This window comes from Prorops nasuta, unplaced genomic scaffold, assembly GCF_024137725.1.
Source record: "Prorops nasuta isolate Cenicafe-Biocafe unplaced genomic scaffold, Cenicafe_Pnas_1.2 PNAS00024, whole genome shotgun sequence".
Taxonomy (NCBI): Eukaryota; Metazoa; Arthropoda; class Insecta; order Hymenoptera; family Bethylidae; genus Prorops; species Prorops nasuta.
Window position 1 is genome coordinate 2,376,730 of NW_027116821.1, and position 17,078 is coordinate 2,393,807.

At 35.5% G+C, this 17,078-nt stretch overlaps 3 protein-coding genes across 3 annotated transcripts; 1 reads left to right on the forward strand and 2 right to left on the reverse strand.

The window, feature by feature from the left end:
- Positions 1-1,629: 1,629 nt before the first annotated feature.
- Positions 1,630-6,777, reverse strand: LOC136781841 (uncharacterized). Its single transcript, XM_066740846.1, has one exon. The coding sequence runs from the start codon at positions 6,775-6,777 to the stop codon at positions 1,630-1,632; it is 5,148 nt and encodes a 1,715-aa protein (XP_066596943.1).
- A 4,377-nt stretch (positions 6,778-11,154) lies between these two features.
- Positions 11,155-12,401, reverse strand: LOC136781842 (uncharacterized). The gene is made up of 4 exons (XM_066740847.1): positions 12,320-12,401; positions 11,961-12,218; positions 11,640-11,855; positions 11,155-11,561 (listed from the first exon to the last, which is right to left on the reverse strand). Exons 1-4 carry the CDS (start codon positions 12,399-12,401, stop codon positions 11,155-11,157), a joined length of 963 nt encoding a protein of 320 aa, XP_066596944.1.
- A 2,162-nt stretch (positions 12,402-14,563) lies between these two features.
- LOC136781843 (uncharacterized) lies at positions 14,564-15,922 on the forward strand. Its single transcript, XM_066740849.1, has one exon. The coding sequence runs from the start codon at positions 14,564-14,566 to the stop codon at positions 15,920-15,922; it is 1,359 nt and encodes a 452-aa protein (XP_066596946.1).
- The last annotated feature ends 1,156 nt before the right edge of the window (positions 15,923-17,078 follow it).

Sequence of the window (17,078 nt, forward strand, 5' to 3'; positions counted from 1 at the left end):
ATTACAAAGTAAACAGTAAACCATTCTAAAACATTTTATTGTTACCTACTATTGCTTTTATGTCAGCGTTTTTAATTGCATTCATTATATATTCTATAACTTAAGGAGAGCAGTAACATAAAATTGTACCTATACTTTTAGGTTTTAAAGCATTATGTATAATATCATGATTAAAGATTATATAGTTGTGTGTGAAAGTTGATTGTGTGATGTCCGCGAGGATGTCTAGGAAGGATGGCCCTAGAGTGGCAAAAAACAACGCCCAGGAAATCTGGTAAAAGGCAGTTTATTTGATTGCGAAAAATAAATACAAAATAAAAATGCTCCAAAGGAGGCTGAACAGTAAATGAGTAATCCACTCAAAGTTTGCAAATACGAAATCCCACCCTGTGATCCCCAGGTCCCAGGACAGGATTCTCCGAACCTGAGACTCCCAGGCTACGAAGAAAGAGAGAAAGGAAGAAGATTTCTTGGAGTCCAAGAAATCGACGATGGAGCGGAAATGCGTACTAAGAGACTTAGTGGCGTCGCAGGAAGGTAGTGATGGCTAAGCTACCGCGAAGAAAGAAAAGACAAAGTCTAAAGTCTAGACCGTTTAAATAGAGCCGCAAATTGACGGAACTCTTGGGGAGTTAATATATACAAGAAACACAAATTGTAACAGCGAGAGAGAGCTCTGCGCTGTGAGCCATCTGTCGGCCTTGATTGGAGGTAGGACCAAGAGAGACTGAGTGTGAGCAGGAGCGAGACGGCCTGAGAGTCCCAGACCGCTCGCGCCCCCACTCCGATCTCTAACAAATCCTCCCCCGCATTGACGATCCTGCGTCAATTCAAATGAATCTCGTAGATGTTGGACATGAAACTAAACTTATGTGCTAAAATTTGAAATGGTGAAAACACCGTAAGAACAAAGACCATGGTGGAGAGAGAAAAAAAAAAAAAACCTTTGAGCGAAGCTCCGAATATCCACCAGTGGTCATAGACTAACTCATTTTTTAACGAGGAGTTTGGCAGTTTTCAGCTCTAGCGCTGGAGTCCAGCGTAAGAGCAATTTTCCTTGGGGATCCCACGTCTTCCACTGCCGATATTTCAACACAGCGTGCAATGGTATACGGTGTGTGAGTCCGAAGGCTAAAACTGTAACGTACTTTGCTGTACGCTCCAGCTCCTTAGCGGTAGAATCGTATAAGATTCCCTTCTCCCAACTGCTCGCGTACAAAACAGCTAAGTCAATTGCTGGTGCTGGTGCACGAGAAGGTCCCGCAATGGGTTCCATGCTAACGTCAGCTGATTCTGGTTCGGGTGGACAGGGCGAATCTGAAATGAACGGCAACCTGGAGTCTTCTTCCTCCTTCGTTGACACAAGCAAATCCGGAAGTTCCAGGAGAGAGTCCACACAAGGAGCATCGTCCGAAAGACTCAAGTCACTGAAGGAAAGGTCCAGTACATCGGACGCGTTCGCTTCTTCACCCCAAACCTCACTTAAGAACATTTCGACGTTGTCGACTAAATTAGGCACCTTGTCACTAGCCATGATTACGGAGAACTGATTTAATAAGTAGAGCGTCAAGGTGAAGATGTACGATTCGGCAGATCAAAGCCGTTGGGATTGTTTGTCAATATTTGTATTTATGCCGGGAGCCTACACAATTGTGTTAGGCTGCGTTGAATCTGTTTATTAGCTGTTTGAACCACAGCTACTCTTGCTACTGAGTCTGAACCGATGATTAAACGAGTAATTCGGCCTAAGTTCCATTTGCAAGGTGGAGCGTTTGGAGTCTTAATTATAACGATGTCCCCTTCACGAAAATCGTTATTTCTGATTTGCCATTTTGGACGAGATTGTAATGATTGCAGATACTCGCCCGACCATTTTTGCCAAAAAAGCTCGGTAATCCGAGTGATTTTCTGCCATCGATTTAGAGTAGATTCCTTTAAATCTAGAACGGACATTTCGGGTGGAGCGAGTAAAGCGCGACCGACCAAGAAGTGCCCTGGCGTTAGACATTCCAAGCTTTCAATGTCATCGCGTAAGCGAGAAAGAGGTCTGGAGTTTAAACAGGCTTCAATACGACAAATCAATGTGGTCATTTCTTCGAACGTAGGAAGAAAAGTCCCGAGAATACGCTTTAAATGATGTTTTACGCTTCGTACTCCACTCTCCCACAGTCCACCCCAATGAGGAGTGGCCACGGGAATAAATTTCCATTCTATTTCGCGTATAGGTTCAAAATCTATAGATTGCGCATGTTTCAGAGAGCCTTGGAATGCAAGTTTCAATTCCTTATTTGCTCCTTGAAAATTTAACCCATTATCAGAGTAAATCACTGCGGGTTTACCACGACGTGAAGTAAAACGAGCTAGAGCCGCTAAAAATGCATCCGTATCATATTTGGAGACAAGCTCAAGATGGATGGCACGAGTAGCCATGCATACAAAAACAGCTATATAACACTTAACTGTTTTTGAGTTTCGGCCTTGATGCAGTTTTACAAGGAAGGGCCCGGCGTAATCAATGCCAGTATGTTCAAACGGATGGCTACGGTTTACTCGAGCAGTAGGCAAAGATCCCATGAATTGTGTTCCTAGCTTGGCACGCTGACGAACGCAAGTGACGCACCTATGTATTATGCTTTTCGCAGCGTTTCGTGCATTGATTACCCAATACTTTTGCCGCAATACTGTTAACGTAAGCTGTAGGCCACCGTGCAAGGTCGTAATGTGTATATGCCGAATGAGTAGCTCGGTTAAATAATTGGTTGGTAAAATAATGGGATGCTTTTGGTTGTCTGACAGGAATGAGTGTTGTAGACGCCCACCTACTCGGAGAACTCCTTGCACATCTAAAAACGGTGCAAGAGAAAGTAATCGAGAATTTGACGGAATTGACTTTTTGCCTTGCAACGTTAAGATATCGGTTAAGAAGGCAGCAGCTTGAATTATTTTCACAACACGCAGTGTTGCAGTACGTAGCTCGAGAGCTGACACGTGCGCGTGTTGACAAACATTTTTTCTACGCGCTCGATCTATAAATCGCAACACATAGCTAACAACACGGATTAGTTTTGTCCACGACGAGTAGTTACAAAGAAATGACGGTAAATCTCGTGTGACATGATTTGAATAGATCGACGAGGTCTTTATTTCCTCGTTGGTTTCAAACATTAAAGGAGAATTTCCCGATGACATTTCCCGAATTATTGAGGGTCCTTTCCACCAAAGCGCACTGTGTATTAATTGGCTTGGAGGAATTCCTCGCGAGTTGAGATCTGCAGGATTGGACTTAGTATTGACATAAGACCAATGAGCCTCTGGTAGACTTGATTGTATATATTCGACTCGGTTGGCTACAAAAACTTTCCATTTGGACGAATGTTGTGCAATCCAAGCCAACACGATTTGTGAATCAGAGAAACAAAAAATGTCATGCACTGAATGTTTAAGTGATGACTTGATATGAAGCATTAGTTTAGTCAGATAAGCAGCGGCGACTAGTTCAAGTCGAGCAATACTAATTGCTTTAAGAGGGGCTACTTTGGCTTTTGCCATTACGAGGCTGACTGATGTTTGACTATTATTGTTGTTGGTGAATTTGGCATACACCACAGCACTATATGATACATTTGAAGCATCACAGAACCCATAGAGTTCTAATTTATCTGCTTCACTAAGTTGACCATTCCAGCGCGGGATGGTGATTTTTGTTAATTCGCACATTTGCGAGTAATAAGACATCCATTTAGATTGGATGGGCTCGGGAACCTCGTCATCCCAATTAAGTTTGAGCAACCATGTGGATTGCATTATTTGCTTTAACACAATGGTGAACGGTGAGATCCAGCCTAAAGGATCGTAAATCTTCGCGTTTTCCGAGAGTAACATGCGCTTTGTTAACTTAGTGATGGAAGAAGGCGAAATTATAAACTGAAATGAATCAGAGCTGGTATTCCAAGATATGCCCAGCACTTTGCTAGTTTCGTTAAGACTTTCGCTACTAAAATTAAGATTAGCGTTACTAGAATCATTAGAAATTTCTTGGAGAGCTGAGCTTGCTGAATTGAAGGCCCATTTACTGAGCTCGAATTTACCTTTATCCAACAACTGAACTAATTGAGATTGGATATTGCGTAAATCCGCAAGGTTGTTAGCTCCAAAAAGAATGTCATCGACATAGATTGAGTGAAGTAAGGTGGACTTCGCATCTGGGAAGTCATTACCATGTTGATTTGCGAGTTCCTGCACTACCCGTGAAGCTAAAAACGGTGCAGGTCCGGTACCGTATGTGACCGTGTTCAATTGATATATTTGAGTATTTCCAGAATCATCTTTCCAAATTATAGCTTGGAATTTTCTGTCTTCCGGACGGATTAGAATTTGGCGAAACATTTTAACAATGTCTGTTACGCCAACAAAACGAAAATCACGCCAATTCATAAGAATGGCCGTTATATCTTTTTGTAATTTTGGCCCTACTAAGAGTACGTCGTTGAGTGATAGACCACTCTTAGTTTTAGCGGACGCATTAAATACGACACGTATTTTCTGTTTTCCATTCTCGAGTTTAAATACTGCGTGATGAGGCAGGTAAACCAAGGAGTCTGCGTCAATCGCGTTTGTTGTGACCTTCTCCATGTGTCCTAACTGCTCGTACTCTCTAATGAATTTAGTATAGCTTTCAGACTGCTCAGGAGATTTGTTAATGCGACAGAGAACTCGCTTTAAAGCTGATTCGGCGATGCTGCGAGAGGCTCCCAGTGCCGATTTGGAGGACTCTGTCTTGAAAGGCAATGCAACCTGATAGCGGCCTGATGGTAATTGAGTAACGTTGCTCGCGAAAATGTCCTCGCATAATTGATCTTCAGGGGTCAAACTATAAGTGCTAGGAACTTCTTCAATCTCCCAAAAATCTCGAAGCGTTTTATCGAAGTCACAACAATGAAGAACGTTTACTGTTGCAGTATGCGTGGGCGACGCGAGTGTACCATACACAACCCAGCCAAATAACGAATCTTGTGCTATCAGTGCACGGTTCGATGAATGAATTATTTGATTCAGTAAGAGCTGAGGGCAATAATCTGCACCAATTAAAATATCAATTGGATTTCTCGCAGAAGCATATTCGTCCGCGAGGTCCAGAGAGCCTAATTGAGGGAATTCAAGCGGTGAATACGACCGAGGACTATAATTCGTGATTTTTGGTAAAATTAATGCCGTCACTTTGAGTGAGGCCTGATCGTGTTTGACTGACTGTAAGATGAGTTCAGCTTTGCTCGAGACGTTCCGTACCGCACCTCCTGTGACTCCGTAAATCGTTGCATTAACTTTGCGGCGTGTAACTCTTAATAACTGGGCTAGATTTTCCGTCATGAAAGACGTTTGTGAGCCCGGGTCGACTAAGCCTCTAATCATAATTTGACGGCCATTTGGTGCTGTAGCGCGCGCAAGAAAAGTTGCAAGGAGTGCCGTGCGTTCATCCATGGCACTCACATGGGCAACAACAGAAGTCGAAGGCTGATCAATGGTTTGAAGACTGGTGGGTGCATTAGCTTGAGATGGATTACGTTGAGACGTCGGATTAGATTGTTTCTCAAAATGCAGAAGCGTATGATGTGCCTTGGAACATTTTTTACATCGAGAATTACTTCGGCAAGACGATATCGAATGACCAGGTCTCAAGCAATTGATACAAAGTGAGTTGTTCTGCGCTGCTTTGTATCTGGCTTGAGGGTTCAAAGCAATAAAGCTGTTGCATTGATAGAGAGGATGATCCGCGTCACAATAAAAGCATTTTGGTTTATCAACGATTGCGTTGAGTGATTTCAACGACTTAGGGCGAGAAGTTTTATCAGTGTTTTGTTTACTACCTTTGAACTTGTTACTGATAGATTCGAGCATATTAATCTGCTCGGTGATGAACTCCAAGAACTGAGTGAAGGAGGGATATTTCAAAACACGTTTTATTTCCTTCTCCCACTCTACACTGAGAATTTGATCTAGTTTATTTGAGAGAATGTGGACTAATATAGCACTCCAACCATCAACTGGATATCCTAACGTCCTCAGCGAGTCAAGCACAACTATAGTGGTATCGCGCAGTGTTTTTATGGATATGAGGTTGTCAGAAAAGACTTTCGGAATGAGCGTTAGTTTGCTAAGAAGGTTGGACGTAATAATTCGTTCATTTGTGTACCTAATCACCAACGCATTCCATGCTGTTAAGTAACTATCGTTACTGGCGGCTAAGGATCGGATTACTGAGCTAGCTTCTCCGTGAAGACATGCCTTTAAATAATGAAACTTTTGAACACCTGGTAGTCTCGAATTATCGTGAATCATTGATTTGAAAGAGTCATAGAAGGTTGACCACTCAGAATAGTCACCACTAAATTTGGGTAAATCTAGCTTAGGAAGTTTCAATGAGGGAGCATGGGTCTGCCCTGCAGTGACAGGAGCGACTTGCTCGCCGCTTAAATTCTCGATTTGCTCTAAAATGTATTCTTCCGCAGTTAAATACGCCGTCATAGCTCGCTCATAAGTATTCTGCGTCGTATAGTTAAACTGCTGCAAATCTGTCTCCGTTAAATGATTAGTAATCGTCACATGATTCGTTTGTATTTTCGCGAGAGTTTCCTTGGCACTAGCCAGACGACCATTTAAATAAGGAACGGTAAAGTTACCTACACCCCGCTTTTTGGTGTTGACCAGTAGCCGTTCTAATTCTGTGCAATAAAGACCAACGTGACCTGCGCACATGAGGATTTCCTCCTGCGTTACCATTTTGCCACCAGAGACACTCCCCCAGTCACCTCGAAGAATCACCAATCAAAATTCAACTCAATGGAAAATGTACCGGTTATATCCGGCTCGAAGGACCAGAAATTTGTGTGAAAGTTGATTGTGTGATGTCCGCGAGGATGTCTAGGAAGGATGGCCCTAGAGTGGCAAAAAACAACGCCCAGGAAATCTGGTAAAAGGCAGTTTATTTGATTGCGAAAAATAAATACAAAATAAAAATGCTCCAAAGGAGGCTGAACAGTAAATGAGTAATCCACCCAAAGTTTGCAAATACGAAATCCCACCCTGTGATCCCCAGGTCCCAGGACAGGATTCTCCGAACCTGAGACTCCCAGGCTACGAAGAAAGAGAGAAAGGAAGAAGATTTCTTGGAGTCCAAGAAATCGACGATGGAGCGGAAATGCGTACTAAGAGACTTAGTGGCGTCGCAGGAAGGTAGTGATGGCTAAGCTACCGCGAAGAAAGAAAAGACAAAGTCTAGAGTCTAGACCGTTTAAATAGAGCCGCAAATTGACGGAACTCTTGGGGAGTTAATATATACAAGGGACACAAATTAAAACAGCGAGAGAGAGCTCTGCGCTGTGAGCCATCTGTCGGCCTTGATTGGAGGTAGGACCAAGAGAGACTGAGTGTGAGCAGGAGCGAGACGGCCTGAGAGTCCCAGACCGCTCGCGCCCCCACTCCGATCTCTAACAAGTTGCTATTTGAATCGTATTTTTAGGTATACTTCTTCAATTTCTTGTATTCTTCCTTATATAGATTGCAAGATAGTAACATTAGTAATCTTCTAATTTGAGTGCTAACTTAAACTTCGACTATATTTATTTTTAATTTCTTAAAGAAATAATTTATAGAACGCACATCCTGTTGTGAAGACATTAACACATTAAATTTGATTCACATCTAATTATTTCAGTCTTTACTACTTTCTTTTTTAGTGAAAAAAATTCGATAATAGAGTGAGTTATAATAAACAAAATATATTTGGAAGACCTGAAGTATTTAATACAAGTGTAATAAAATCAGTTTTTGTATACTATTTACAGTATTCTCATTATACTAAAAGTAATAAAGAAATTTGCAGCTTTTGAAATAAATTGAAGAAACAAACTGCAATTGGTAGCTTAATTACTGAATGAATACTGTAAAGGGTTTGTTTAATATTTATATTAATCATATTTTTGAACAGGAAAATGAATTGCTGTAGAGTCCATGTATCAGCGAACAAATTATACATTTAAGGAATCGCAACAAATGTCTTGGAATAGTGCTTAAAAATATTTCGTATTTTAATAAAAATTTGTCACAGTTAGATTACTTTTACCAACTAATTCGAGATTACAGTTGTATAATGTGTGCTACGTTAACTGTATGATAGTAGTCCGACTAGAGCTTCTAGCCGAGTTTGGTACTAGGAGTCACCCAGGGTCAATTCGACGAAGCAGTTTTAAGGCCCATTGTCATAAGCCTTGTTTAAGCTGGATTAAATTAATTATGCTATATTCTACATGACATAAAATATAGCATAATTAACTGAATCCAGCTTAAAGAAAACTTGTAACACGGCCGTATTCATTGTCGTTCCTTAAGGACGTTCACCGGGTAAGGTCGTAATCAAAAGTTTTTCTCGCACGTCATAGTATTTTTGTACATAGTACCTCCCTACCTGCTAAAAAATTTTTACAGTTACTTTACCTCGTTTGACCAATTACACGTTCCGATTCAAAACATATGTGATTTGGCATCGCTGCTCTTCGAACGGTTGGGTCAGGCGAGTTGAAGTGAGTTGCATTGCATTGCGACGTGTGTGAGCATAACCTCCTGATATGAGCTTATGCAAAACAACGGTAAGAATGTCAGATCAACAATTTCGTTGATGAAATGGGAGATTTGCGAAAAGAAAGGTGGTGGATAAGGAGACTAAATGTGTTAATTTAATGAATGAAGCGAAAAATATAATTGAGCCCGATTCTTCGGTTCGTCCAGCAGTTTGCCAAGGACAATATGTCGTCACAATAGCTGTGTTTTTTTTAACTACACTTTTAACACTTTTCCCAAAAGGTGTAGAAAGTGTGTACTAAAAGCGTTTCTTTTAACGCGAGTGCATATAAAGTATCTGTTCGGTTTAGCAGGAGTAACTACACTTTTCGCATTCTATGTTACACTTATTGCACTTGGTTTTGAGGAAGGTTGAAAAGTGTAGTATGTATAAAGTTCAAAAAAAGGCGGTTTATTTAAATTATATTCATAATTTGGCAAAACTAATAGAAGATCTGTTCCAGAATACACTAGCAGTACTGACACTCCCATAAGTTATGTAGTGTAAACCCAGCGATTGCAGTACTACTGCAGTTAATTCTGGAATATGACCACAGAGATTACATCTGAAAATTTTAATATGGTAATTATAAAGCATATTTAATATTAAAAATATTTGATTTTAATAAAGGTATGATTATTATAATAATATAATTTTATGCCTCTTTACATGTAATTGAATCATAACTTATAGTCCGAATGTAACCTAGGAGGTTATGTATTAAGAGATTCCAGGGGGAATATAATTCTTGATGAAGAAGAAAACATAACGTGTATATGTGAAGGTATATGTATAAAAGTAAAATTAAATATAATTTTCAATCTAAATAGAAGCATATTTTAGATTATAGATCATTGTACTTGTTTTTAAATTATAGACTTTCCTAAATAATGTTGATAAAATTAGAATTATATATTTAAAATTTTCTGATACAATCGATCAAATTACATGAAATTTAATTTGTGTGCATTATTTTATTTTGGATTATTAAAAATATATATTAATTTATAAATGTATATTATTTTAGATGGATTGGAGTTTAAGATAAATTCTACTAAAGTAGATTTTAGGCAATCACAACTTTTATGTGAATTCAATAACAAAATAATAAATATTAATATTTTTGATAAGGTTCAAGTAGTAGAGAATGAGAACCATTGTACCTTTGGCTCAATCTCAAATACTACTACTACTTCTACGGCACAAAGTGCTGCATGTACTCAACTGAATGAAAATAACAACACCAATAAAACAAGCATTTTCTGTTGGAATGATGCCACAACAAAGTTGTTTTTAACATTGTATTCAGAAAAAAGACAATTATTTAATGAAAGAAAAATAAAAACACTTAAAGTATTATACAAAAAAATAGCAGAAAAAATGAATGAAAAAGGATATAATGTAACAGATATCCAAGTGGAAAATAAATTTAAAAGTATGGAAAGAGCATATAAAACTAGTAAACTGAATAATAAAAAAACTGGTAGAGCTAGATCAAGATGCAGTTTTGAAGAGTAATACATTTTTAACCTTTACTATAGATTAATTCTTTGAATCAATGTATGGATTATAGTATTTTTTTCTTTATAGTGAGCTGGACGAAATTTTAGGAAATAGACATAATATAAGACCACTGGCTCTTTCCAGTACAAATGGTTTGACAATAAGAAAAGACGTTCAATCTAATAATACTGCTGAATATGAAACATTGCTGTAAGTAATGATATTTTTTAAATAATATACCTACAATAATTCTTTATTGTTATGACTCAAGATTAGAGAAATACCTATTAAAGTAAATATCATTTTTAATTTCATTATTTTTCCTACAAATACAATCTCAAATTTTTTTATGTCCAAGGGAAGAAGAAAATGTTGATGACCCTGATAATTTTACAAATGCAACAGAAGTTGGAGAATCCATTGCCATTGCGTCTACAAATTCTGAATCAACATCTTTGCTAACCTTAACAAACACAAACTGTATCGCTAACAAAAAAGAAAAGCGGATTCAATTAGGAAAAACAGCTCAAATAATACAAAAATGCCAAAAAGCATTAGATGACTTTACAAAAGACTGTAAAACTTATAGAAATAATGAAGAAAAGGTACATATGGAAATTTTAAAGGAGCAACGAGAAATCCGTATAATCTATGAAAACTCTTTACAAACAATGAAAGAGCAAAATGAAAAAATGTTCCAATTAATGAAAGAAAAAAATGATATTTTTAGAGAATTAATGAAAGATTCTAGAAATAATAATAATTAATACTGCTATACAAAATTTGAAAACATTTCAATGCAATAATTCATTGCAATAGGTTACAATAAAATGGGAAGTATTATTAGGAAACAGACTGTGATGAAACCATGATATAAAGTTTAAAAGATTTTTAATTTTGTTCTATTTGTATTTTTATTATTGATAAAGTCATGAAACATTTTTATAATAAAAATCTATTGCCATAATAAGATTAACGTTAATTGAAAAATAAACTATTTGCAAAATATAAATATGTGTACCAATTATTTTAGTCATTTAAGTTATTTGTAAACATAATATATCACGTAAATTTCGACCGATTCTGGAGTTAACTACATTTTCATTATCTGCTAATGGAGTCTCATTTCTTGCTTCTATATCTATGTTATCTTCTGGTAAAGGTGGTTCAAACATTGTAATGTCATTACAATTAGCTATATTGTGTAAGACACAGCAAACGTGTATTATTTTTACCATCTGGATAATACATTTTAATTTTAAATGGTCGAGCTGTCTAAATCTTTGCTTTAAACGTCCAAAAGCATTTTCGATAACCACTCTACAAGAACTTAATTTCTTATTAAATTCGCGTTGGCGAGCTGTCAAATGACCATTGTCTTTATATGGTACAATTAAATTTTTAAGGCATGGATATGCACTGTCTCCAAGTATAATGTCATTATCTGAAATATTGTAATAGTAATTACAATTATTCTTTACAAGATTAAATAAACTGAGTGTTTGAAACTAATTACAAACACCTCCACATATTTCTTCTAAACTACCAAACAGAGTAGATTCTTTTAATACACGAGAGTCGTGAACTGACCCGGGAAAGCCTACAAATACATCCAGAAACTTAGTATCATGATTAACTACACCTTGTATGTGCAGCGAAAAATATTGCTTCCTATTCATATATGCATTTGGGTCATCAGCAGGTCTATCAATTCGAATATGCGAACCATCTATAGCTCCTACCAAAAACAAAATAAAAAGTAAAAGATTTTTATTTCAATTTTCTGATTACTATCAATTTTAAATATTACATAAAAGATTTTACACAATTTTGTATCATATACCTATTACATTTGGAAATCCTTTTTTATTTAAAAAATATTCTTTTATTATTTGTTTTTCCTCTTGATTTGGGAAGTGTATTAACCTTGGAGATATTGATAACAAGAAATCAGTCACTCTTATTATTATTTTATGCAGACTACTAATCGATATATTGAATCGATCAGAAACGTCCCGAAAACTACAGCAGTAATGACCCACAAACCATAAATACACAAAAATATGTTTTTCTGCTGAAATAGTTTGTTTGCCTGCTGGATCTAATAAAATTTATATTAATTAATTCCCTACATGCTATGTGGAAATATATATAATTCAAATAAATTAATTAAAATGTATATAAGTAAATATGTATATTTACTTAGCAAATTTCTAAAAATTTCGGAAGTTTCAAATTGTCTAATAATTTCATATGTGACATCTCTACCCAATCGAAAATGCATTACAAAATCCTTTTCGATGTAACTTTTTACAATATCTTCTATGTAATTTTCGACTTTTACATGATTTTCTTGTTGGGTTGCAGCCAGTATAGAATGAAAAAGCTGCAAACCATAATCTAAAAATATTTTTCTTTAAATTAATTTTAACAAAATAAGATTTTCCTACTACAATATATATGGTTAAATATGGAAAAAGTCAATTTTGAATAAGATATTATTAAAATATTTATTTTACCTTCAGCTTTTCCCTTTCTAAATAATAATTTTAATGGGAATAATGATGAATGGGTAATAAGTTTATTTTCTGCATCATCCATTACTGCTAATAATAATAAATTTCTTTTTGCCATTTTGCTCATTATGAAGTCTACAAAGTGATACTCAAATCATTTCATGAATTCGTGTTAAAATTTATACCATTTATCTGTTTCTTTTAGATTAAACTTTTCCCTAGATTTTATGTACATTAACCAAAACTAACTAGATAGTGAAATCCCACTTGATTTCAGAGGTGTAGCTAAAAAAAACACAGCTAATTACAGAGCTTGCCAAGAACTTGAAGTGTAGCAAATGTAAAAATATCCTTGATTTGAACAATATAATCTCTGAAGAAAGAGCTGGACTTTATTCGGTGTTAACTATTGTTTGTAAAGATTGTCAAATAGAAGTAAAAGTACCTACAGGTAAAACTGTTAAGATTGACGGAAAAAGCTACGCAGAACATAACCTAGGTTTTATTATGGGTAAGAATTGTTGTTAATAAGTAACATAAATGATAGAAAAACTATATCCATTTTGTCGAGTGTATACATGTTGATACTTTTATTACAGGTTCTATCCATAGTGGCACTGGTAGCACAGGATTGCAAAAAATACTTGCGTGCGCAAATACTCCAATTATGTCATCAGATTTGTATAAACTATATGAAAAGGTTATTGGAAAATTTATTGAAGAAGAAGCAAAAGATAGTTGTAGACGAGCTGCTGCAGAAGAGAGACATTTAGTTTTTAACAACGTAGAGAAAATATGCAAGGAAATGTAAATATTTGTTTTTAACATTCTTTATGCATTCATAAATGGATTACCGTATAGCATAAATATCAGGTTACTACAGAATATGTAAAATATGTGATTATTTTTTTTAACATGATCATAAGTTTGTAATTATCTATACGATATATTGTTTTACATATGACTATATTTTAACACAGAAATCAGTTAAAATTTAAGAATAATATTTCAGCACTTGTGTATTTTCAGATTCGAAATGTATCCGACGATATAATGATAGTAATTTTAAGTTATATTAAGATAATGAAATATATTTTAGAAATTTGATTTTTATAAATGAAAAGACAAAAGTTTTTTACTGTAATATGGTTTGACAGCATTCTTATTCTTTTATTCTAGGCCACCTGATGTTGTAGTCGATATATATCCTTACCTTGATAGACTCCGAACCCTTCATATTCCTCAAAATCCCTTGAACGCTCATCAATCAATCGATGAAAATGCTCCAAATGAAGGTTTTGATACTGCATTGGGAAATATCGTAAATATTATAGTGTCGTATGACATGGGTTGGAGTAAGCGTGGTAATGGAAAGAGCTACGACAGCTTGAATGGCTACGCGACGATTATCGGATTTTTGTCTAAGAAGATCCTAGACTTTACCACGCGAAATCGTAAATGTTCTAAATGCGACGCTGGTATTGAAAAAAAAGATCACGATTGTCGCTTAAATTTTAAGGGAAGCGCAAAATCAATGGAAGCCGATGCTGGCGTCGCTCTTATAACAAACAGTCTTATTTTAAAAGAAAATCATTTAAATGTTAAAGTCATTATAGGAGATATGGACAGCTCTATGATAGCATCCGTTCGAAAAACAAACAAAGATGCAACTTTTCATAAATTAGCGGACAAGAATCATCTATCAAAAAACTTTTCAAATGAATTGTACATTATTGGTAAAACCCGTAAAGAGATTATGCGAAAAGGTGTTATACCTCATATAAAGAAGTGTTTTAATTACGCTATTGCACAAAATAAAGGGAACAGTTCTCAATTGGCTAGCGTTTTAAGAATGATACCAGGTCATTTATACGGTCAACATGAAAACTGTACAGAGTGGTGTAATCGTTGAAATAATTTATCGAAGCAGATGGTAAAACTCACCGATGATGCATTGTATAATGATTTGAAAGTTTTATTCGATATGTATGCGAATAATGCGCAAAAATTTTCTGTGGCAGCGTCGAGTCAAGGCAATGAAAGTATTAATAATATGATTGCCCATAAGGCCCCTAAAAATATTTGTTTAAGCAGAAGTGCTGCGTGCGATTATCGAGTAGCAAGCGCGGTTTGTACCAAAAATGATGGAGATAAAAGTATTATTAATATTAGAGAAAAAATGAATTTATTAGGCGGGCCACATACAGCCACCTATATGAATGGAATTGATAGAAAGAGAAAGCTAAGGGCATTTCTTGATTCCACTAGATTAAAGAAACTGCGAAGAATTGAATTAAAAGTTAAAAGAGAAGCGCTGCGAAAAAGTGCTGAAAAGTTAGAAGGAGGTCAATATCTTTCAAATTGTGGTACCAATCATACTCTCGAGAAGGAGAAAGTAGTAAATAAAATTTCAGCATATAATAGTATAATAGTATATTTCGATTTAGAAACATCTAGTCTGCGGATCGATTGTGATATTTTACAAATATCTGCTATTTCAGGGGAAAGAACTTTTAACGTATACATTCTGCCTCAGCAAGAAATTGACTTAGAAGCAACTAAAATTAATGGATTGCACGTTATGAATTATAATTTATATTTGCATGATAAATTATTACAAACATGTTCTCAAAAAGAAGCGATAGTGTCATTTCATCAATTTTTAAGTTATTGGAAGAAAGATTGCTTGTTAGTGGCCCATAACGCTTCTTTTGATATACCTCGTCTTCTTAGACTTATTTCTAGTTGTAAAATGTACAATGAATACAAATTTATCGCAGGATTTGCTGACTCTTTACCTATTTTGAGAAAAATATTACCTCATCGCAAAGGACCAGGTAAATTTAGACTTTCGTCATTGTACGAAGAATTCATAAAATGTGACATATACGAAGATGACGATAGCCATTTTCACGATGCGGAATTCGACGTGACCGTTTTACAGGAGATTGTACTTCATTTTGATATTGAAAATGATCTTATTTCTACATCGAAAATGCTACAAGAATGCGTAATAAAAATAAACGAATCGTGTAAAATTAAAGCTTCTTCGCAAAAATTAAGACTCTTCAAAACCATAGTTTCTTCGGGCATCATTGCGAAAATGGCTAAAGCTGATATGAGAAGTGAGAAACTCATAGAAATATATGAAACTGAAGGCGAGGCGCAAATAGTTAAATTAGTTTCTGAGATTATCAATGGAAAACCTCGTGTCAGTAACAACCGCAGTGTTTTAAATAAAATAAATAAATGCCTTGCTGATAATTTACAAATATCACTGAAAAATTAGTCTGCTTTAAAATTATATTTGTTTTATAAAAATCATTAAGAATCTAAGATTGTGGTATTACTTTTTTGTTGTGAAAATGTTGATTTGTTCTGCGAGAATATTTATTCGATTATCTTATAAAGATATTTTTGTATCAATAATAATTTAAACAAATCTTATTATTGTTTATTTAATTTTGTATTTTCTATTAGTATGTATTTGCTGTGTAGATGATGCCCGTTGTTTAAAATGCACATATTTTCAAATTATTGTAGTTGGAAATAAAACTTTTTTTCAAGAAATCTTGATGTAATATTAATTTATAACAATAAATAAATAATCATGTTTATAGCTCTTAATATAGTGATCTAAAACACCAAACATTATATGCTAAAAGTCATCAATTATATACGCTAAATATTCAAACGTGATATAAACAGGGCACTTCGCTGATTTCTTGTTTTATAACTTACAGCGTTGCCACGTCTGTACCTTCCACCCTGCGATACGTTTTGCCGTAATACTACATGTCATATTTGGATTAATTTTATAAAATAACTGTACTGCTAGTCAACCTAATCTTTCAATATGTCATTTCTAGTATAGTCACGCGTCAAATATTAGTTTTTCAGCAAAATATATAGAAAAGCTGCTTTGCAATCATTTGAAGAATCTTTGAAATTTATGCCTCGCCTATCCTTTATATGTTAAATAACTTAACTTTGAAGCTAAATATCTTAATTACTAAACCACTGAGAACTCTAAAATTTTAACTATAGATAGATAATACTATTATTAACTCCTGTGTAAAGTATTAACAAAATCTATAGAAAATCGATTTTTCGGTGAACGTCCTTAAAGAGCTCTTTAGATTAAGGACTCCTTATTCCCTAGACAAGGAATGAGCCAATCACAATGAGAGATTTTAATATGGCCATTGCTATTCCCATTGTGATTGGTTCATTCCTTGCCTAGGAAATAAGGAGTCATTAATTGAAAGAGCTCCTTAAGGAACGACTATAAATACGGCCGTACTTAAGTCGGACTTAAATTGGTATAGTTCCTGTTACATTAAATATACCACCAGAGATGAAACGGGAGATTGCTCATGCGAGGTCCCGAGGCAATCCCTACCGGTAGGCGGCGCTGGTGTTGGCAAACGCGTGTCTCAGGTGTC

What these genes read in the sequence shown, in the direction of transcription:
- LOC136781841 (XM_066740846.1), bottom strand. Translation starts at nt 6,777, where the DNA reads ATGGTAACGCAGGAGGAAATCCTCATGTGCGCAGGTCACGTTGGTCTT.
- LOC136781842 (XM_066740847.1), bottom strand. Translation starts at nt 12,401, where the DNA reads ATGCATTTTCGATTGGGTAGAGATGTCACATATGAAATTATTAGACAA. An exon ending in AATTTTTAGAAATTTGCTAA is followed by an intron (nt 12,219 to 12,319) that starts GTAAATATACAT and finishes AAATTTTATTAG; the next exon opens with ATCCAGCAGGCAAACAAACT. An exon ending in TTTAGAAGAAATATGTGGAG is followed by an intron (nt 11,562 to 11,639) that starts GTGTTTGTAATT and finishes ACAATATTTCAG; the next exon opens with ATAATGACATTATACTTGGA.
- LOC136781843 (XM_066740849.1), top strand. Translation starts at nt 14,564, where the DNA reads ATGGTAAAACTCACCGATGATGCATTGTATAATGATTTGAAAGTTTTA.